The sequence below is a fragment of the Saccopteryx leptura genome, chromosome 1 (assembly GCF_036850995.1).
Source record: "Saccopteryx leptura isolate mSacLep1 chromosome 1, mSacLep1_pri_phased_curated, whole genome shotgun sequence".
NCBI classification, from domain to species: Eukaryota; Metazoa; Chordata; class Mammalia; order Chiroptera; family Emballonuridae; genus Saccopteryx; species Saccopteryx leptura.
The window spans coordinates 204,285,850-204,308,848 of NC_089503.1; the positions used below are offsets into that span (position 1 = coordinate 204,285,850).

The window sequence follows — 22,999 nt, forward strand, 5'->3', positions numbered from 1 at the left end:
TATATATATATGTAATATGTAATATATATATACATCACAACTGAATTCCTACAAAAACCTTTCATGTTTTTTTTAAAATGTTTATTGTATTGATTTTAGAGAAAGGGGGAGAGAGACAGGAACATCAATTTATTCCTGTATGTGCTCTGACCAGGGATTAAACCAGCAACCTCTACACTTTGGGATGGTACTCTACAAGCTATCTGTTCAGAGCACAAAAACTTTTCAAGATAAGTGCAGTTTCAATTTTATTTTATAATAACTTGCTGATGATCACAATCAGAAAGAGCCTGGATTGGGAATCCAAGCAGTCTGATCCCATTATCACAATTGTTGACCACTATGCCGATGTCTCCCTATAGAGTAATATAATTGACAGCTGGGGTAATATTATTTATAGCTAGTATAATATAATTCCCAGGTTTGGCTTATATAGCCATATATAGCCAGCTAACCTTCAGTTGCATTTAGTGAATTACGATTGTATGTGTTCTATTTTAATATTAATAATTTAGAGTTGATTTTCAAATCGTTGCACGGGATTTATATCGCAGAGTTACTCCTCTTTCTCCTAGAAAACCGCTCACACTTCAGGAGAATGATTAAAAGTCTTTCGTTGTTCACTGGTGGTCCTTCAACATTCTTCCATCCTGGAAAATCAAGCGTCAGTCCTTCAAGTCCCTCCCCTTGAGGTGTGGCAGCTGGGCGGAGCCTAAGGCTGTGTCCTCTCCCGTGTTCCCGGCTAGGAGGAGGGAGCCAGAGGCGGATGGAGCAGCGCTTCCCGGTCTGGGTTTGTGTTCTGTTCTCCGTCTGCCTCCTCGCTCTTATTCCCAGCACCTTCGCCCAGCCTTGTCCTCAGCCTTTTCTCCCGTGACTGTTCATCAGCAGCCGCCTCCTGCTGGCACAGTTTACTCCCACTCTCCGTCAGACTTCCTCATTTCCTCTTTTCTCTTTTAATGGGAGCTGTGGGGGATGGAAACTGGAAAGTAATTGTTTGGCGGATAAAATGTATTATGCTCACTTTATTAAAGATGGCGCTGCCCACGTGGAGGCCGTTGCCCAGGTAATATTAATGTGTGTCTCTGTGGGCTGTGGGCAGGCAGGATCCTTGTAGCCTGGGGCTTGGTTTAGGATTAAGCCTTTCTCACCCTTTTTGATGTGGGGTCATACAATCCTATCATGCCTCAGAGAAGTGACTTTGTATTAGAGACTTCCCTATTTTGTATATTGGATTAAAGGTTTTGATTTCTAAGCTATAAAATGGGGGCAGAACGGGAGCTTGCGCTCTTGATTCCTGAGATTAATATTAGAGGAGAGAGCAGAGAGGAGAGCAGAGAAACGCCACGTGGAGGAGGCCAGGAGAAGCAGCCAAGATGGCAGAGTGTTAAGTGAGAAGCCAGTTTGTGCAGAGTTTGTGTAGGGAGAAGGAAGGAGATGGGGAACAGAGGTGAATAAAGTCTGGTGAGCTAGAAACCTTTGATTCTAGGAAACTCGGATAAGTCAGTAGCTTTGTGAGCACTGAATGTGAGTGGGTTTTGGAGCCCAGTGTGTGTTTTTACTTGCCCGCCGGGTGCAAGCTAGGATTAAGGATGATGGCCCACCAGTTTTTGGCTCCGTTGTTTCTTCACCGACTGTCCGAATCCAGTGCGAACCTGCATGGGCCAGGCGGCTGTATTAGTGGCTGCGGCCACTGGCTTTACATAATTTTTGTAGAACACTGAAGAAAGTTTCTTGAAGAGAGGAATTTGGAAACTCTCCTTGCAAAACCTTCTGTTGAGAAAACACCGTTTCCATAACTTCCTTCTTTTAACCTTCATGGATTTTTTCCCCCACTCCTAAGCTTTTAATGCTCCAAGTTTCTGTCTCTTTCCTCTTCCTTCATTTCCTTTTCAAGTTCTTTCCATAGTACCAGGAAAGCATGAAAGTAATTTAAAATTATTTTTGACTTTTTTTTAATGAAAGAATAGTTTGAAGAATAGCAGTTAAAAATGTGGGGAAGAAATCCAGAATTAACAGTAAACATTCTTTTAAGAAAGTTTTAACAGCCAACATTAAAATTATATAATAGGGTGATGATTAACTTGCATTAATATTTTCTTTCAATAATGTTCCTAATATTCCTTCTGACTTTTTGGAAATGTTCAGCATAGATAATATAAAGGAAAGTAGAGGTAGTCACCATACTCTTTAAAGAAACCTAGCCTTAAATTGAACTTTAAGAAATATATATATATATATATATATATATATATATATATATATAATTTATTTATTTATTTTTGAGAGACAGATGGAGACAGGGACATCGATCTGTTCCTGTATGTGCCCTGACTGGGGAATTGAACCAGCAACCACTGTGCTCCAGAATGACATTCTAACCAACTAAGCTATCCAGCCAGGGCTTAAGTTTGTTATTTATTGGTTAATTTAAAGAGAGACAAAGAGAGAAAGGGAGAGAGTGGGGTGGGGGAAGGGAAACATTCATTTGTTGTTCCACTCGGTTGTGCATTCATTGGTTATACTGAGGATAATAATAGTTCATCTGCAAGTTTCTTGTAAAATTAAATTAGATGATGTTAATAAAATGCCCAATTCATAGTTTTCAACAAAATATAATTTTATTAAAATAATACAATGTATTTTCATTTAATCCTTAAAGAATGTGAAGTGCCAATACTTCTTGTGTCACATGTACTTAGTCTATCCAATTTTTGATATTTTAAGTGTTAGTGACCATTTGCTTAGTTATTGCCTTTTCAGCCTTTGAAAATGGGGGGGAAAGCCCTGTCAGGATAGCTCCATCCCAGGGCATGGAGGTTGCTGGTTCAATTCCCAGTCAGGGCACATACAGGAGCAGCTCAATGTTCCTGTCTCTCTCTCCGTTCCTGCTTCTCTCTCTATGAAAAAGAAAGAAAATATTCTGCCATCATTTAAACTTTGAAATAGACTAAGAAAATCTATAACCTATACCCTGAGACCAAAGAAGACAATATTAAAGTTTACTAACCTTCAAATTGTTAAAGTTCTCTTTGTTCCCCCCAAAAGAAAAAAGGATTTTAGCTAAAAAGAATATAACAGCAATGCTTCTTCTGATTTATAGATTTTTTTTAAATCAAATTGAATTTTATTATAAAGAACTTTGTTCCCAGGTGGTCCAATAGTTCGGACACCTGCACATTTTACTATAGTGACAAAGAGTCATGTATATAAACTCATGACGCTTATAGTTGTCAAGTACATGAATGGTTTCTGCAGTGGACTTAATTACAGTTTTAAAAACGATTTTGGATCTATACTTAAAGTCTCAAAGCTTTTAGAATCCAACCACCTGTTGTACAGTAGAGCTCAGTGTCCATGATTTGCCATCTCACAAATGGCCTTTGGACTTTTCAGAGCTGTGTTCTGGTCACTCTGCTGCCGTCCTGCCTGCTATTGGGCATGGGAGTTTTCATTTCTCTTTCTTTTTTTAGAGAGAGAGAGACAGACAGGGACAGACAGGAAAAGAGAGAGATGAGAAGCATCAACTTGTAGTTGCAGCACTTCAGTTGCTTCTCATACGTGCCTTGACTGGGGGGGAGGGCTCCAGCTGAGCCAGTGACCCCTTGCTCAAGCCAGTGACCTTTGGGCTCAAGCCAGCGACCATGGGGTCATGTCTCTGATCCCATGCTCAAGTCTCTATCCTGTGCTCAAGTTGGCGACCTTGGGGTTTCAAACCTGGATCTTCAGCATCTCAAGTTGATGCTCTATTCACTGTGCCACCATCTGGTCAGGCAGGAATTTTTATTTCTAACAAAAGGACACATTTGTAGATGGTTAAAGAGTTTGTTTGAATATATTGATATATATATTTTTTACTTAGAGTCCAAAGATGGATTTTAAAATTGAGCACACTTGGGATGGTGTCCCAGTGAAGCACGAACCAATGTGTGTCCAGCTGAATCCAGGTGGTGGAGGAGTGCTGTTGAGAGTCAGTGCTCCGTTTTTCAATGATCCTCCAGCCCCACGTGGAGAACCAGGAAAGCCTTTCCATGAACTGTGGGGACTATGAAGGTAAGTGGAAGTACTGTATTTTATTGCAAACATAAATCTTTTTATAATAACCTCTCACAGAGCTATTATTTTATCTTACTGTGAGAGAGTGAGTGCTTCTGAGCGACTGACATGTGCAGCATGTGATATTTCCTACCGATCTCTCATTCTGACTTTCCCAGCATCACCTTTGTGACTCAGCTGTATCTCTGGGACAGTGAAAGATGTCAATTACAAATCCACGTTCCTAAATTACTGCCGTATGTTCTTTATTTAACTCTGTTACCTATGTTAAGAAGAGTTTGCCTGACCTGTGGTGGCGCAGTGGATAAAACGTCGACCTGGAAATGCTGAGGTCGCCGGTTCGAAACCCTGGGCTTGCCTGGTCAAGGCACATATGGGAGTTGATGCTTCCAGCTCCTCCCCCCCTTCTCTCTCTCTCTGTCTCTCTCTCTCCCTCACTCTGTCCTCTCTAAAAATGAATAAATAAATTAAAAAAAAAATTTAAAAAAAAAAAAAAAAAAAAAAAAGAAGAGTTCAGCATCCCTGTTTTGTCTTCAAATGTCCAGATTGCCGCTTTAACCTTATAAACCTTCTTTATGGAAGTTTTGGGGTGTTTTACTTATTTTAGAAACACCATCAACTTCAACATGAAGTGTAGTTTTTATTTTATATGTACTGACAGGTAATCTCACGTATCAAATGAAGGTTAAAAGACACCATGAAATTACAGTTTCAGGTTTGCTATATGATCCCCTTGTAATATGTCCTAATAGGCTTTCAAACTTATTTTTATGACGCTGTTCCCCAGATCACAGACCATCACTATCCCTGAGATAAAGTTCGAACCCTTCCTATAAACTTGCAGGGTACTCGTGAATTGAGCTCTCAGTGGTATTAGTGTCCGTGCATGTTCTCACCCAGTACCTTTCTCATTCTGTTTCCCCTGCCTCTAATGCTCATAGTTCAAGGTTTACATCAGGTTCCGTTTATTCAAAGAAACCTTTGATGCCTCTTCTAGTTCCTATTAATGTTCATTTTCTCTATACCATCTGTACAGTTTATATTGTGTCAGTATTCATTAGGCAAATGTTAAACATGTGTTGGCTTTTACTGATACGGAGCTCGCGTATCCCAGCATCCCCTGGTGTGCACATTGGTATACACACCAGTGAGACGTATCCACTTAACAAGTCCCAAACGCAACTCCGCTTCTCTCATAAAACTGCTTCTTGCCCTACTTGCCCAGTCTCGTTCAGTGGCACTCCAATACATCAAATCGCCGACTCCAGAACTGGGAGATTTTCCCCGTCTATAACCTCTCACTCTCCCTGTTTGGGTTTACTCAGAGTCCTACGGACTGCTCCTCCTGCATGTTTCTCTAGTTCAGTGCCCTTCGTTGTCCCCACCATCTCTGCTCTGCTCTCTGTTCGGCCAGCGTCACCTTTTACCTCAGCCAGGGCAGAGCCTTTGTCCACCCTTCCCGCTTGGCAGCCAGAGTGAGCTAGCCAAAATAACCGTTTAAACTCACCAGCCAGCTTCCTCAACACCTCTTCAGGCTTCCACAGCTCCCAGGATAAGTGTTACTCTTCTTACTATGATTTCTATGTGAGATTTCCATGACCTGGCCCTTACCCTCCCTGCAGCCTCACTTGTTAACACATTGAAAGGTTTGCTTATTTACTAATTTGGTTATTGCTCTGGAGCCTACTTATCAAATATCATGGGTATCTTTTCATATCAAACATATCGAACTGTGTCTTTGGTTTTAATGGCTGCATTAGCATCTACTGCATAGACTACATCAATGCCATAACTTATATACTAGCTTGCCCATTTATATTTTTCTATTTATATAATTTCCTATTTATATTTTTCTATTTATTTTGTATTTATATAATAGTCAATAACCCTATATACTAGGAGGTAACCATTTATTTTCCAATTTTTGAGCAATACTTTGATGGTTAGCATTATATTTACTTCTTTTTTTTTTTTTTTTTTTTTTTTTCATTTTTCTGAAGCTGGAAACAGGGAGAGACAGTCAGACAGACTCCCGCATGCGCTGGACCAGGATCCACCCAGGCACGCCCACCAGGGGCGACTCTATGCCCACCTGGGTGTCGCCATGTTGCGACCAGAGCCACTCTAGCGCCTGGGGCAGAGGCCAAGGAGCCATCCCCAGCGCCCGAGCCATCTCCGCTCCAATGGAGCCTTGGCTGCGGGAGGGGAAGAGAGAGACAGGGAGGAAAGCTCGGCGGAGGGGTGGAGAAGCAAATGGGCGCTTATCCTGTGTGCCCTGGCCGGGAATCGAACCCGGGTCCTCCGCACGCTAGGCCGATGCTCTACCGCTGTACTTCTTTTTTTTTTTTTTTTTTTTAGTTATCTGATGATTTCCTTAGGATAAATTCCTGGAAGAAGTGAACGGCTCAAAGCCTCTGTGATCATGTTGATTTCCTTACAGTCTCACCAGCACTAGGCTTTATTAATCTTTTTAATTTATGGCAATCTGACATGGGAAAATTTGATGGTGATTTATTTCCAAGCAATGTCTATTTAGTTTTTTTATCTATTTTTCTATTAGGGATAAAGCTATAATTAAAAATAATAATTTATTTTATATTCTGAAAAATTAAAGAAATTATTTATTGTTGAAGCATAATTAAATTTCTCAAATGTCATATCTCTCTTTTTAAAAGTTGTAGAAGCATTTTTCTTGAATGACATAGCTGAACAGTATTTAGAAGTTGAACTTTGCCCGTAAGTACAAAAATTTTTTCTAACTCATTACTACATAATTTGCACACATTGTTTTCTGGTTATAAATTATGTACTCATATTAAAAACTCACTAATTCCAACAAAGTAGGGGAAATGCTAATCTGAATTATGTCTTATTTCTTATTTTCAAGAAAATATATGATTTAAAATATATGTTTAGAACATAAATATTGTAAATGTTTAAATATATTATGTTGACTTTATTTTCATTTTACTCTGTGGTTGGTTTTTTTAAATAAAATCGTAAACAATTATTTTTTGCAAAATGAAAAATTATTATAAAGCAGAAACTCACTATTTAATCTATAAATTTGCATTATCATGTACTGGCTATTCAGAAATAAAAGGAGACATATTCATAGATATGTCTGGTTGACAGTTTTTGCCCTGTTGATGTGAAAAAGTATATTTCTACCCACCACTCATCTATATTATGACAAATTTTAAATTAGTAAAATATTGAATAATGAAATATTTTTTGAATTGTGATTATTAATTTTAAATGACATTGAAATGCTTCTCGGTACCCAATATAGCCTTTGTCCCAGTATAGGCTGAGCAGAGAGTCCCAAACAATTGATTTGAGATTTTAGATACATTTTCTTTTCCCTTATTTTGATGTTTTGCAAATGCTAATGTAGAAAATCTAGCTGTTCGCAATTATATTTTTTAGAAGAATAACCATATATCTTTGTGTATACCCTTCAATTTACATGACAAAGTCTTTTGTTGAAAAATATGATTAATTGTCCTATACCTAGTGAAATGAGATGAAAAGAATTTCACCTGTTGTGTGATTAATTTTACCATACAGACGAGAAAACTAAGGCAAATAGATTTATAACTTGTCTACAAAGACAGTAAAGAACTTGGATCTACTGGAATTCTAAAGTTCTCTCCTTAGTTTTACTTTTATTAGATAAAATTATCAATTTGTTTTCATAAAGTGATGACAACGCTGGATGAGTAGGGTAATTAGACTCTCTTTTACTAAGATACTACATAAAAACCATTATGTACACATTAATAAATTCTAAAAGTTAAAGAAAAAGTCCTCAGAGTAGTTTGGTTTCTTTTTTTTTTTTTTTTTTTTAAATGAATTTTTATTAATGGTAATGGGATGACATTAATAAATCAGGGTACATATATTCAAAGAAAACATGTCTAGGTTATTTTGTCATTAGATTATGTTGCATACCCCTCGCCCAAAGTCAGATTGTCCTTCGCCATCCTCTATCTAGTTCTCTGTGCCCCTCCCCCTCCCCCTAACTCTCCCCCTGTCCTCCCTCCCCCCACCCCTGGTAACCACCACACTCTTGTCCATGTCTCTTAGTCTCATTTTTATGTTCCACCAATGTATGGAATCATGTAATTGTTTTTTTCTGATTTACTTATTTCACTCCTTATAATGTTATCAAGATCCCACCATTTTGCTGTAAATGATCTGATGTCATCATTTCTTATGGCTGAGTAGTATTCCATAGTGTATATGTGCCACATCTTCTTTATCCAGTCTTCTATTGAAGGGCTTTTTGGTTGTTTCCATGTCTTGGCCACTGTGAACAGTGCTGCAATGAACATGGGGCTACATGTGTCTTCACGTATCAATGTTTCTGAGGTTTTGGGGTATATACCCAGTAGAGGGATTGCTGGGTCATAAGGTAGTTCTATTTGCAGTTTTTTGAGGAACCACCATACTTTCCTCCATAATGGTTGTACTACTTTACAGTCCCACCAACAGTGAATGAGGGTTCCTTTTTCTCCACAGCCTCTCCAACATTTGCTATTACCCGTCTTGTTGATAATAGCTAATCTAACAGGGGTGAGGTGGTATCTCATTGTAGTTTTGATTTGCATTTCCCTAATAACTAATGAAGCTGAGCATCTTTTCATATATCTGTTGGCCATTTGTATCTCTTCCTGGGAGAAGTGTCTATTCATGTCCTCTTCCCATTTTTTTATTGGATTGTTTGTTTGTTTGTTGTTGAGTTTTATGAGTTCTTTGTAAATTTTGGATATTAGGCCCTTATCTGAGCTGTTGTTTGAAAATATCATTTCCCATTTAGTTGGCTGTCTGTTTATTTTTATATCAGTTTCTCTTGCTGAGCAAAAACTTTTTATTCTGATGTAGTCCCATTCATTTATCTTTGCCTTCACTTCTCTTGCCATTGGAGTCAAGTTCATAAAATGTTCTTTAAAACCCAGGTTCATGAGTTGAGTACCTATGTCTTCTTCTATGTACTTTATTGTTTCAGGTCTTATATTTAGGTCTTTGATCCATTTTGAATTAATTTTAGTACACGGGGACAGGCTGTAGTCGAGTTTCATTCTTTTGCATGTGGCTTTCCAGTTTTCCCAACACCATTTGTTGAAGAGGCTTTCTTTTCTCCATTGTGTGTTGTTGGCCCCTTTATCAAAGATTATTTGACCATATATATGTGGTTTTATTTCTGGGCTTTCTATTCTGTTCCATTGGTCTGAGTGTCTATTTTTCTGCCAATACCATGCTGTTTTGATTATCGTGGCCCTATAATATAGTTTAAAGTCAGGTATTGTAATGCCCCCAGCTTCATTCTTTTTCTTTAGGATTGTTTTGGCTATTCGGGGTTTTTTATAGTTCCATATAAATCTGATGATTTTTTGTTCCATTTCTTTAAAAAATCTCATAGGGATTTTGATGGGAATTGCATTAAATTTGTATATTGCTTTGGGTAATATGGCCATTTTGATTATATTTATTCTTCCTATCCAAGAACAAGGAATATTTTTCCATCTCATTGTATCTTTTTCGATTTCCCTTAACAATGCTTTGTAATTTTCATTATATAGGTCCTTTACATTCTTTGTTATGTTTATTCCTAGGTATTTTATTTTTTTTGTTGCAATCGTGAAGGGGATTATTTTTTTGAGTTCGTTTTCTAATATTTCATTGTTGGCATAGAGAAAGGCTATGGACTTCTGTATGTTAATTTTGTATCCTGCGACCTTACTGTATTGGTTTATTGTTTCTAATAATCTTTTTGTGGAGTCCTTCGGGTTTTCGATGTATAGAATCATATCATCAGCAAAAAGTGATACCTTTACTTCTTCTTTTCCGATATGGATGCCTTTTATTTCTTTGTCTTGTCTGATTGCTCTGGCCAGAACTTCTAGCACCACGTTAAATAAGAATGGAGAGAGTGGACAATCCTGTCTTGTTCCTGATTTAAGGTAGAAAGTCCTCAGTTTTATGCCGTTTAAAATGATGTTGGCTGATGGTTTATCATATATGGCCTCTATCATGTTGAGATATTTTCCTTCTATACCCATTTTGTTGAGAGTCTTAAACATAAAATTGTGTTGTATTTTATCAAAAGCCTTTTCTGCATCTATTGATAAGATCATGTGGTTTTTGTTCTTTGTTTTGTTGATATGGTGTATTATGTTAACTGTTTTGCGTATGTTGAACCATCCTTGAGATTCTGGGATGAATCCCACTTGATCATGATGTATTATTTTTTTAATATGTTGTTGTATTCGGTTTGCCAGTATTTTGTTTAGAATTTTAGCATCTGTATTCGTTAGAGATATTGGTCTGTAGTTTTCTTTCTTTGTGCCATCCTTGCCAGGTTTTGGTATGAGGGTTATGTTGGCCTCATAAAATGTGTTTGGAAGTATTGCTTCTTCTTCAATTTTTTGGAAGACTTTGAGTAGAATAGGAACCAAGTCTTCTTTGAATGTTTGATAGAATTCACTAGTATAACCGTCTGGGCCTGGACTTTTATTTTTGGGGAGGTTTTTAATAGTTTTTTTATTTCCTCCCTGCTGATTGGTCTGTTTAGGCTTTCTGCTTCTTCATGACTCAGTCTAGGAAGGTTGTATTGTTCTAGGAATTTATCCATTTCTTCTAGATTGTTGTATTTGGTGGCATATAATTTTTCATAGTATTCTACAATAATTCTTTGTATATCTATGATGTCTGTGGTGATCTCTCCTCTTTCATTTTGGATTTTATTTATTTGAGTCCTGTGCCTTTTTTCCTTGGTGAGTCTTGCCAAGGGTTTGTCAATTTTGTTGATCTTTTCAAAGAACCAGCTCCTTGTTTTATTGATTTTTTCTATAGTTTTTCTGTTCTCTATTTCATTTATTTCTGCTCTGATTTTTATTATCTCCTTTCTTCGGCTGGTTTTGGGTTGTCTTTGTTCTTCTTTTTCTAGTTCCTTAAGGTGTGAAGTTAAGTGGTTTACTTCGGCTCTCTCTTGTTTGTTCATATAGGCCTGAAGTGATATGAACTTTCCTCTTATTACTGCTTTTGCTGCATCCCAGAGATTCTGATATGTCGTATTTTCATTTTCATTTGTCTGTATATATCTTTTGATCTCTGCGCTTACTTCTTCTTTGACCCATTCATTTTTTAGAAGTATGTTGTTTAGTTTCCACATTTTTGTGGGGTTTTCCCCCTCTTTTTTGCAGTTGAATTCTAGTTTCAAGGCTTTATGATCAGAAAATATGCTTGGTACAATTTCAATTTTTCTAAATTTGCTGATATTGTCTTTGTGGCCCAACATATGGTCAATTCTTGAGAATGTTCCATGTACACTAGAGAAAAATGTATACTCTGTCGCTTTGGGATGAAGTGTCCTGTAGATGTCTATCATATCCAGGTGTTCTAGTATTTCGTTTAAGGCCACTATCTCTTTATTGATTCTCTGTTTGGATGACCGATCTAGAGCCGTCAGCGGAGTATTGAGGTCTCCAAGTATGATTGTATTTTTGTTAGTTTTTGTTTTAAGGTCAATAAGTAGCTGTCTTATATATTTTGGTGCTCCTTGGTTTGGTGCATATATATTAAGGATTGTTATGTCTTCTTGATTCAGTGTCCCCTTAATCATTATGAAATGACCATTTTTGTCTCTGAGTACTTTTTCTGTCTTGTAGTCAGCATTATCAGATATGAGTATTGCTACACCTGCTTTTTTTTGGGTGTTGTTTGCTTGGAGTATTGTTTTCCATCCTTTCACTTTGAATTTGTTTTTATCCTTGTTGCTTAGATGAGTTTCTTTTAGGCAGCGTATAGTTGGATTTTCTTTTTTAATCCATTCTGCTACTCTGTGTCTTTTTATTGGTAAGTTTAATCCATTTACATTTAGTGTAATTATTGACACTTGTGGGTTCCCTACTGCCATTTTATAAATTGCTTTCTGTTAGTTTTGTATCTAGTTTGATTCTTCTCTTTTGTTTTTCTATCATTTGTTTTTGTTTGTTTGTGTTCCATACTTCTTTCCTCTGTTGCTACCTTTTTTAAGTCAAGTGTTTTTGTGGTGGTTTTTTCTAGGGTGGTTACCATTAAGTAGTGAAAAGGGTACCTACCATATTCATTATAGTACCCTATCTTATAAGTATTTCTGCACTTCATCGTCCTTTGCTACTGTTAATCTCCGTCCTCTCTCCCCTTTTTTTCCTTTGTTGTCACAGTTTAAGTTTGGTTTTATTGTGTTCTTGGTGGAGCTGTTACTTGTGGTTATGTTTTCTTTTGTTCTTTGAATCTGGTTGGAAAACCCCCTTTAATATTTCCTGGAGTGGGGGCTTTCTGTTGATAAATTCTCTCATCTTTTCTGAATTTGTGAATGTTTTTATATCTCCTTCATACTTGAAGGATAGCTTTGATGGGTATAGTATTCGTGGCTGAAAGTTCCTCTCTTTCAGGGCTTTAAATATTGGGGTCCACTCTCTTCTAGCTTGTAGAGTTTCTGCTGAGAAATCTGATGATAATCTAATAGGCCTTCCTTTATATGTTGTACTCTTCTTTTCCCTGGCTGCCTTGAGAATTTTTTCTTTGTCATTGGTTTGTGTCATCTTTATTATGATGTGCCTTGGAGTGGGTTTGTTGTGGTTAAGAAAACTCGGTGTTCTGTTTGCTTCTTGAATTTGAGGCTTTAGTTCTTTCCACAGGCTTGGGAAGTTCTCGTCTATTATTTTTTTGAGTATATTCTCCATTCCATTTTCTTTCTCTTCTCCCTCTGATATACCTATTATTCTTATGTTATTCTTTCTGATGGAGTCAGACAATTCCTGTAGGGCTTTCTCGTTTTTTATTATTTTTGAGTCTCTTTCTTCTTCTCTCTGTTGTGCCTCAAGTTGTTTGTCTTCTATTTCACTAATCCTATCTTCAATCTGGGCTGTTCTGCTAGCTAAGCTTGTTACCTCGTTTTTCAGCTCGTGAATTGAGTTTTTCATTTCTGTTTGATTTGTTTTTATAGTTTCAATTTCCTTGGTAATATATTCTTTGTGTTCATTGAGTTGTTTTCTGATCTCCCTATATTGCCTTTCTGTGTTTTCTTGTATATCTCTGAGTATTTTTAAGATTTCTATTTTAAATTCTCTGTCATTTAGCTCCAAGGCTTCCAATATGTTAAGTCTTTTCTCCATAGATTTTTCCACATCTATTTGTGTTACCTCTCTTTCTTTTGTATCCATAATATTTGATTTCCTCTTTCTTATTGGCATCTGAGGGTGGTCTTGTTGATAGCACTAATTAGAATTAATAAAAAGTAAAAAGTAAAAAAAAAAAAAAAGGTAAAACACCCCACAAAAAAAAACAGTAATAATTTATTATTTCCCCCTTTTTTCTTTCTTCTCTTTCCCTCCTCTCCCCTCCTCAGGGAAATATCGTGCCTATAATGGAGGGCCTGATTTGGGGTGAAGAGTTCAAGGGGCAAAAAAAGGGGAGTAGGGACCTACTAAATGCAAAAAAAAAAAAAAAAAGAAGAAAATCTTAAACAAGCATAAGATGATTTGCTTGTGAGTGATGGTCAACTAAGAGATATAATGAGAGGGATAAGAGGGAACCAGAAAAAAGGACAAAAAAAAGAATAATAAAGAAGAAAAAAATAAAAATGATAAGTAAAAATCTGTAATATTAAGTGGAGCGAAGACTAAATACAATGGTTACCTTGGGTTGGGAGGACCCAAAATGCCACAAAAATAAACAAACAAGAAAAAAACAAAAACATAAGCGAAAAAGAAAAATAAAGCCAAAAAAAGCCTTGAGTCCCAAATTAACTAATTTGTTCGTGATTGAGGATTAAATGGGATGAAAGTAAAACGAGAAAAGAAAAAACGAATAGAAAGGAAAAAATAAGAAAAAGAGAAAAACGAAGGAAGAAATAAAAAAGGAAGAGAAAAAAACAAGATAAAGCAAAACAAAATAAAACAAAAGAGGAGAGAGTGAGAGTTAAGTGTTTTGGAGTATAACCTTAAAGGAGGGTGAGGATGAAGAAGAGAAATAAAATGTAACACTTATGGGTAGTGTAGTTCAAGAAAAGGGAAGCATAAGATGGGCAGAGAATAGAAGGACCGATGTGGAGGAAATAAAGGCAATAAGATAGAAGAAACAAACAACAACAACAACAAAAAAAATTAGTGGAACAAGTTGTAAAGTCTGTGGATTTTTCTTGATTTTGAGATGTTAACTTCTTCCTTTTTCTTTTCTCTCCCTCTTCCTGGTCAGTGACTCTACCCCAGGCTCTGCCCCTGTGTCACACTTAGGTAGGGATTTGCAGTTGATGGGATTCTATGGCAATGTCATATAATTGGCTTTAGTCTTGCTGGTAGTCAAGGCTTGTTGGCGTTTGCAGGGTCCAACGATGAGAGAGTTTGCTTTCCTGGATTCTCTCTCCTAGTCCCCCCTTCCTGAATTAGCAGCCTGGTGATCCAGCTATAAGGCTGCAACTGCTTCTGCCTGGGGAGTAAGAGGCTCAAAGAGCTGGGAAATCCCCACTCTATCCCCACTCAGTGCAAGGCTTTGGGAAAGGCTCTGGCAGTCAGGGCCTCCAGTGTAGTCAGGCGGGGGTGGGAGTCAATTGTTGTCAAGGTGACTGTTCAGCGCCTAGCATTCAGTTGGACCTCTCAACCCAGGCTTTCCACACTTTGTAGCCTGTTTTGGCTGGGAAGAAGAGGCAGTAGTCTCTGCTTGCGACTAGTGTAGTATAGATCTTATTATCTTCCAAGTCCTTCTTGTTAGCGTTTATCCCTGAATATGGAGGCTCTATCAGTCAGAAGTTGCCCCCGTCCCTTTAGCGAGAGGCACTAAAAAATATCACGCCTCTTGTCTTGGGTCGCTGAACTGAGAGAGATCTTATCAATTAGAACCGAGGGTGCGCAGATTTCACGGGTTAAGCTAATTTCAGTGATTGGGTCGCAGCTGTGCTCCCGAAGATATTTCAGGCTGCCTGTGCGCGCCCCTCCCCCAATGCTTGATTGTTAGCTTGAATGGCTGGGTGAGGTGCCCCGCCCACGCAGAGAATCTCCCAAGTAGGGAATACCGCCCTGGGGCCTCTCCCGCTCCCCCCGCTGCTGGCGGCTGGGGCGCACCGGGCGCAGGATGATGGGGCACCCTGGGTGTGCGGGCCAGCAGGGCGCTCTGGGCGCGTGGAATGCCCAGGGTACACGCGCGAATGGGGTGCTCCGGGCACCGGTGGCTGGCGACTCTCACTCGCAGTGCGCGGGCCGCTGGGAACGTTAGCGGTGCTCGCTCTGCAACCGGACCCGGCGCGCCAGCGGCTGCTCGCCGCTCCGGAGTGTGGGCAGTGCTCGCTCTGCAACCGAACCGGGCGCGCGCCTGCGGCTGCTGCTCGCGGCTGCTGCTCGCGGCTCCCGAGTGTAGGCTGACTCACCACAGGCGCACTTCCTCGCGGCTTGAATGAACGTCCCTGCGGTAGCTTCCTCCACACCCTCGTCTCTCAGATTCAAATGATAACAGTCCTTTCGCTTTCAGTTTTTGTGGAACTCCGGAATGCTCCGAGGATAAATTTTCCTGTTTCTAGTTGATAAATTTGTTGTGATTTTGGGGAGATCTGTCGGACGCGCTGCTCACGGCGCCATTTCCGTGATGTCACTAGTTTGGTTTCTTATACATCAGGACAGACAGTAATCAAGAATCATGATTTTGCTCCAGGCAATCAACTCCTGTGCAGTTAATTAATCTCTAGGAAAGTAACGGGGAGAATATTGTTGTTTTAATTTACAAGAACTTTCACTTCTCCTAGGATATTCTTAAGCTTGCATAATAACCATAAAAATAAGTAGAGGGGGAGAACACTTGCCATCTGTTAGAGGGAAACCCGCCCTGAGAAGCTCACAGTAGACTGTCTGCACAGAAGTGTTTAGATAAAGTCTTTTCCAGAGACAATACATTTGTTTCATGTAAACTACTTGAAAGTCTTTGATTCTCATCGACCTGGCTCATCTCAATTATGCTCTCTTATTTGAGTTTCCTTTCAAAGAAGTATTGTGTTTCTCTTTGAAAATGTGACATTGGTGTCTGAACTAATGGTGGAAAGCAGGAAAACACAGAAGGCAGACGAATAGGGTTTTAGACAACCTGTATTTTGTATTTTCTGTCTGCCTAATGAGCTTCAAGATGGTTCTCTTATAGAAATAACCTTCAGTGAAGTTGTTGGGTTCAGACCTGGAAGATGGTGCCAGCTTCCCTTAGGGTGCTTTAGTTTCGAAACTGGTTTTATTATAAACTCCAAGCACCATGGTATCCCCGCCCCTTTGCATACTTTGCGTTGTCTAACCAACTGAAGTCTTTTCTATAATTTTGTATTATAAGAATATAAAAAGCAATCTGAACATGTGTAGCTTTTGACTATAATTGTCTTCAGAATGATAAACTCAAAGATGTCATTTCTCAGTCACTGAACACACTGGCTCTTCCTCTAATAGCCCAATATTTGTCATTCATCTTTTAATTATCTGGAAATTCAGTTACAAATATACACATTGCAGATATGAAGATTAGCAGAGAAAATACTGTTTGTTTCTTTCAAACACTCATGAGGAATTTAAATTTTGATAGCCACGGACAGCATCTGGTGCTTTTATTATCTGGAAGAAGAAATGTGTGGAAAGTAAGTAAATAAGAATATGTTACAAAATTTTTCCATATAGAAGATAGATGTATATCTGTTATCTAATACATATGTTTAAAGTATAAGTCTGCATTTGCCTTTTCTATTTCTCCCGTTGTTTCTGCAGCGAGAGCTTGCTCTGTCTTTCGAAGTGTCCAGAGGAGAGACAAAATGGGAGGGCCGAGCGTATCTTCCTTGGAGTTATTTTCCACCAAATGTGACAAAACTCAATTTATTTGCAATTCACGGATTGAAAAATAAAAGGAGCTATGAAGCTCTGTACCCTGTGCCTCAGAGTGAGCGGCAGCCGGGACAGAAACCTGATTTGTAAGTGGAAAGAAAATGAGGACCTTCCAACTGTGTGGGTTTTTTTGGGAAATTCATTCTTGGTAGAGCAACAATACCATTTTTCAGTCAAAGGAGACATATGCGTCCAAGCACCCAAGGGGGTGCTGTGTTCCCTGCTGGTCCTCTGCACATCCTCGCCAGACTGAGTGTGGACAGACTCGGTCTCCCTCCCTGCTGTACGCCCAGAACTTGCGTTTCCATCGCAGTGTGAGAAGTCTCGCTTGGTGACTATTGCAACTGCTGGCATAGATGTAGTGCTGCAGATTCATTTATGATCCCTTTTGGAGCTACGTGGCCAGAGAGAGGCATCCAGATTCCTGGTGTGAACAGAGGGGTAATAAATCCTTCCCCTTGCTGCCTGGGAATCTGACCTTTAGTTCACTATCTAGCATGCTTCCCGTGGTAAACTCAAGGATAAACGTGTCACCTAGGTTTCTAGGCAACACGATTTATGAGAAAAATGACACTTAATTGGTAAATTGTACCCAGACCGGTAGCATTAGGAATAAACTATAAATACGTGATGGGGACAGCATGGCTTGGGATCCCACCATTAGCAATCATGTTCCGTGTGGGGACCCCAGAAGCTATGCCTGCGGACTTATCACCAGAGCCCAGGCCCCTGTGGGGCAGCAGGCATGTGAGCCCTGGCAGCTCCTATGCCTGCCCAGTTTGAGTCTTACCCGTTTGGAGTTGTCAGCTGAGGAGATCGAGCTCCTGGCCAGCCCTATGAATGCTCCATGCGCTTCAGCCAGCTCTGCTCCCGGCAGGAGGAAAGCTGGCCGCTGTCTTGGGGCAAGCTGGCCTCTGCTCTGCAGGTCCCCACGTGCTCTCTGTGTGGCCAGGGCCATCTGCTCAGTCTGTGTGATCAGAAGAGCTTCCCTGAGATGCCCCTGTGGGCTGCGCACCAGGACAGACTCACCGTCCTGCCTCTGTGCGCCAGGTGGGCGGGGTGGTCCCTCCGCTCCCTGTCTGCCTTCTCCTTCTTGCCGAGCCCTTTCTCCGCCTTGCCTTCCTGTCTCTCACCTCTGCCTGCTTTCTGCCTGACCCCCTTCCCCTCTTCCCTCTGCTTCACTCCCCAATCCCGGCCCTTTCTGACTAACCTCTTTCTCTCTTCTTCTCTCTTACCCTGCGCTGTCAGTTCTTTAACCTCTTCCTCGGGAATGACAGTTGGGGCCCCACCTGCATCAGAATGGCCAGGGGAGCAGAATGGGACCGAAGTCTAGATGCCAGTGACTCAGGGCTCTCATCTCCGGATGGCTTGTTTCTCTGGCTCTTCACTACCTAATAATCCCCATTTCAGCCCCTTGATTGATACTTTATCAGAGGCTTAGCCCAGCTAGAAGTATGATTCTGCCACTGGCCAGGTTAGGGCCGAGGCAGAGTGAGCATCTGCAGAGCCGAGTTCGAGTTCCATGCAGTATGTAGTCCAACCTTTCTCTCGTTAAGCCACAGTAAGAATTTCCCTAATGGTTACATGGTGTTCCCAGGAAGGAAAGAACCGCTATTAACCCTCAAACACTCTTGTAACCTCCTTTGCTTTGGCAAAGGGATCTATCCTGTAATTCAGTGGTTTTCACTGTCACAGAGCCTCAAGAAATTTCTGGAGGACCAGCACCTGTGTGCAGACCGTTGGTTGAAAACCACTGCTCTGATCTGTGGAGCTGGAACTTTTTAAAACAATTGCTTAGGTGACTGATATAAACCATATCAAAGTTGAAATTTAAAATCATCTTTATGATACAATTTTGTTTATGGCTAGATGGAATGACTCAGGTTTTGATGGTTGATTTTTATTTCTCTCAGCTGTGAGGCAGCTATTTGTAAGAATTTAGAAGGGGTGCTTTGGGATGTGGGTGAATGTTTTCAAAATGCCTGTTGGAGAGCTAACTCGAGACAGTTATACATACAGAATAGATCTTACCTTTCGTATTCTTAAAATAAAATGTTGTCCGATCACAGTTGTGACAGAATAAATAGCCCTTCAGGACAACTATTTCACAAATGCATAATTCATTTCAATCCCCACCTTCTTTTTCTTTGCATTTAGCCATCGTCTGGAATACTTCAAGCCTTTCAATTTTAACACAGTGCATGGAGAAGAATGGAAACAACCAGAATCTGACCTGTGGCTAACAGAGAAACGTGGTGTATAAGAATATAGCAGATGACCATATAATCATTTCTTCTCTATGCCTTTTAAGATAAATCAATACCAAGTATAATCTCTTTCAAGATACCATGACAACCTTGCCATGATAAATGTTTTCATAATGTATATCTCTGGAAAATTGTGTATAAATTAAGGAAATGGAAAGCTTGTTGATGATTGTATCTAAAGAGTGAAACATTTTCTCAAAGTCATTTAATGTCAGTGAGTTCTTTTATGAGCTTTGCATCACCCTTACCCCGAATATCCCTGCCTCTGTCAATCAAACTGTGATTTCCCTTCCCACTTCCCTAACCCTCAGCCAGCCTGAGACAGGAATGCCTTTTTTTGCAGATTTTTGAACTCCCTGTAATTTACATTATTTCTTTACTCAGAATCTTTCGCCCACTCTTAAAACGGGTAGAAAACAATAACCTATTTCAGTTGAACAGGAGAGCCACATCTGTAAAGGTATCATTAAGATACATGTGTTATTTAACCTGCTGTTTTTCCTGTCCTGTGACTATTTTTACTTTGTAGAAAGGATGGAGTTTGGGTAACAGCTTCTGCTTTTATTTATAAAGAAATACCATTTTTCTTAATGCTATTAAACAATGTGTGAATTGTACTCATTTTATTTTGCGAACATCAAAATTCCTGGTCTACAACTTTGAAATTTCCTGTTAGAAGAGAACTTGAAGTCATCAAATAGATTATCCGTGAACCTCTCCACCACACCTGGCCCTGCTCTAGCATTCTCAGTTCAGAGATTAGCAGGGTTGCAGAAGCACCTTTGTTACTTACAGATATTTAATTGCCTACCCACTAACATACTTTCTCCTCTTCCTTACTGACAGAACTTTCATTTTTAGGGATGTGCTCAACAATTGTATTTTCTGAGATTCCTTTGCCGATAGAAACGGCCCTATAAAACAGTTCATATCCTGAGATTTAAGTATATAGTGTTCAGTGGGGATCTCAAGAAAAGATGCTTTAAAGATGGAAGACTGGGCCTGACCAGGCGGTGGTGCAGTGCATAGAGTGTCAGACTGGGATGTGCAGGACCCAGGTTCGAGACCCTGAGGTCACCAGATTGAGCATGAGATCATTTGGTTTGAGCAAAGCTCACCGGCTTGAGCCCAAGGTCGCTGGCTGGAGCAAGGGGTCTCTCAGTCTGCTGAAGGCCCATGGTCAAGGCACATATGAGAAAGCAATCAATGAACAACTAAGGAACCACAATGAAGAATTCATGTTTCTCATTTTTCTCCCTTCTTGTCTGTCTGTCCCTCTCTCTGACTCTCTCTGTCTCTCCCACAAGAAAAAAAAAAGATGGAAGACTGGGCAGCCATACATCTGTTGTCCTTGGCTCTCCCACCTCCTTTACCTGAGTTGCAGAATGAATCCCTGAGTTAACACATTAGCTACATTGCGCCAAAGAGGAGCCAACCCAGGGTTAGCTGAATACAAAGAGAACACAGCCTTGGTTCCAAACAGCTCAGAAGAGGAATCCGTCTGGATTACTTACCTATACAGGAGAGAATCAACTGTCTGATTTGTTTCCCCAACGTGGTCTGTAGAATCAGTGCAATCCCAGTTAAAAATCCTAGGAGGTTTTTTGGGTGGAACTTGACAAGCTGATTCAGATTTTTTGTGGAAATGCAAAAGGCCTAGGCCAAAACAATTTTGAACCAGAATCAAGTTGGAGGACTTATGCTACCTCAATCAAGACATTATTGAGCAGCAGTAGTGAGACAGTATGACCTTGGCACAGATTTAGTCAAATATAATGACGGAACAGGATAGAGAAACCAGAAAGAGAACTACATAGAGTCAGTTGATTTTTGACAAAGGTGCCAGTGTATTTAAAAGGAACAGGATAGTCTTTTTAACAAATGGTGTTGGAATAATTGGAAAAACATGAAAAGAAAGAAAGAAAGAAAGAAAGAAAGAAAGAAATGTGACCTCTACCTAACATCCTACAGAAAAATTAAGAAATTCCAGAAGAAAATATTTACAATCTGGAGGAGACAAATTTCAAATAGGACACAAAAAGCACTCACTAAAATAGAAAAAAATATATAAACTGGGCTTCATCAAAATTAAAAGCTTCTCTCCCAAAGTCTCCAGTAAGAATGTGAAAAATCAAGTCACAGGGATAAAATACTCAAAATACACACATCTGATGGAGGATTCGTACTCAGAATGTATAAAGAACTGAAAATCAGTAATAAAAGAGAAGCCAGTTAAAGAGCAAAAGAACTGAACAGACACTTTGCAGAGAAAAATATACAAAAGGCCAGTAAATCTATAGAAAGGCTCTCAACCTCACTTACCATTGAAAAAAGTGTGAATTAAAACCACAGCAAGATACCACTGAGTGACTAAAACTACAAAATATACACAGTGGCTAACTGGCTAAAATTGGAAAAACAAAACTGAAAATGCCCAAAATTAATGAGACTGTGGAGTAAATTTAATTTTCCTACACTGTGAGTAGGGATGTAAAATGGTACTACCTCTTGGGAACCATTTGCCAATTTCTAGTCAAGTTAAATACATACCAACCATATGATTCAGCAGTTTTACACACACACTCACACACACACACACAAAATCAAGAAATGAATGGTCATAGAGCTTTATTTATAACAGTACCAAACTGGAAACAATCGAATTTCTATCTACAGGAGAAGGGATAAACTGACAGACAATGGAGTACTATCATAAAAAAGAATGGCCTGTTGATAACGTGCAACAACCTAGAAGAATCTCCTAAGCATTACACTGAGAAAAATAAACCAGATACAACATACTGTATAATTCTTTTTCTATGAAGGTTAATTCTAGGCTAAACTAGGCTATCTTGAATGAGAACCACAGCTGCTTTGTGTAGGGGCAGAGGATTCAAAGGGCCTGGAACAGGGGCATGAGGAAATTTTGGCGGTGGTTGAAATGTTTTGTATTTTGATCTGGATGACAGTATGTATATACCTGTATACATTTGTCAACATTCCTCAAGCTGTATTTAAGATTTGTGATTTTACTATGTGTAAAGTATACTTTAATAAAATACTGCTATAAAATAAGCTGTAAATAAAATGGTGTTCACTTCTAGTTTATGCTGTTCCATTTAATCATTAGTGCTGGTAAATGTGACTTATCAAGTAACTTCTCTGTCTAAAAAGAGAGCTGGTGTAAAGAAATGCTGACTTACAAAAGGCACTATGGTTACAAATCATGGTGGCAGTGTAAGGCATCTTTGATTAAATTTAGAAGTTATTTTTAAGTTAATTTATTAAAAAATTTTATTTAGAAAATTAAATTTAATGGAATGACATTGATCAATAAGAGTACTTAAGTTTCTGGTAAACATTTTATAGCATATGAACTGTTGATTGTGTTGTGTGCCCATCACCCAAAGTCAAATTATTTTTCGTCACCACAGATTTGTCCCTCTTTACTCCCCTCCCCCAGCACCCACCATTCTAACCCCTTCCCCCACTAACCACTTCACTTTTATCTATGTCCATGAGTCTCAATTTTGTATCCCACCTATGTGTGAAATCATATAGTTCTGAGCTTTTTCTGGTTTACTTATTTCACTCAGTATAATGTTCTCAAGGTCTATCCATGATGTTGTAAATGACAATATATGTCATCATTTCTTATGGCTGAGTAGTATTCCACTGTATATACATATGTACCACATCCTCTTGATCCAATTCTCCATAGAGGGGGTTGAAGTAGTGGGTGTTGGGGGGAAGGGAATAAAGAGGGACAAATATACGGTGACAGTAGCA

General features: G+C 39.2%; 1 protein-coding gene across 1 annotated transcript; it reads left to right on the forward strand.

The window, feature by feature from the left end:
- Positions 1 to 759: 759 nt before the first annotated feature.
- C1H4orf33 (chromosome 1 C4orf33 homolog) lies at positions 760 to 22,223 on the forward strand. The gene is given in 7 exon segments (XM_066385179.1): positions 760 to 1,063; positions 3,860 to 4,039; positions 4,041 to 4,050; positions 6,729 to 6,789; positions 16,651 to 16,702; positions 16,830 to 17,029; positions 19,101 to 22,223. Coding segments are annotated over 7 exon segments (666 nt in total). The 5' UTR covers positions 760 to 1,006; the 3' UTR covers positions 19,207 to 22,223.
- The last annotated feature ends 776 nt before the right edge of the window (positions 22,224 to 22,999 follow it).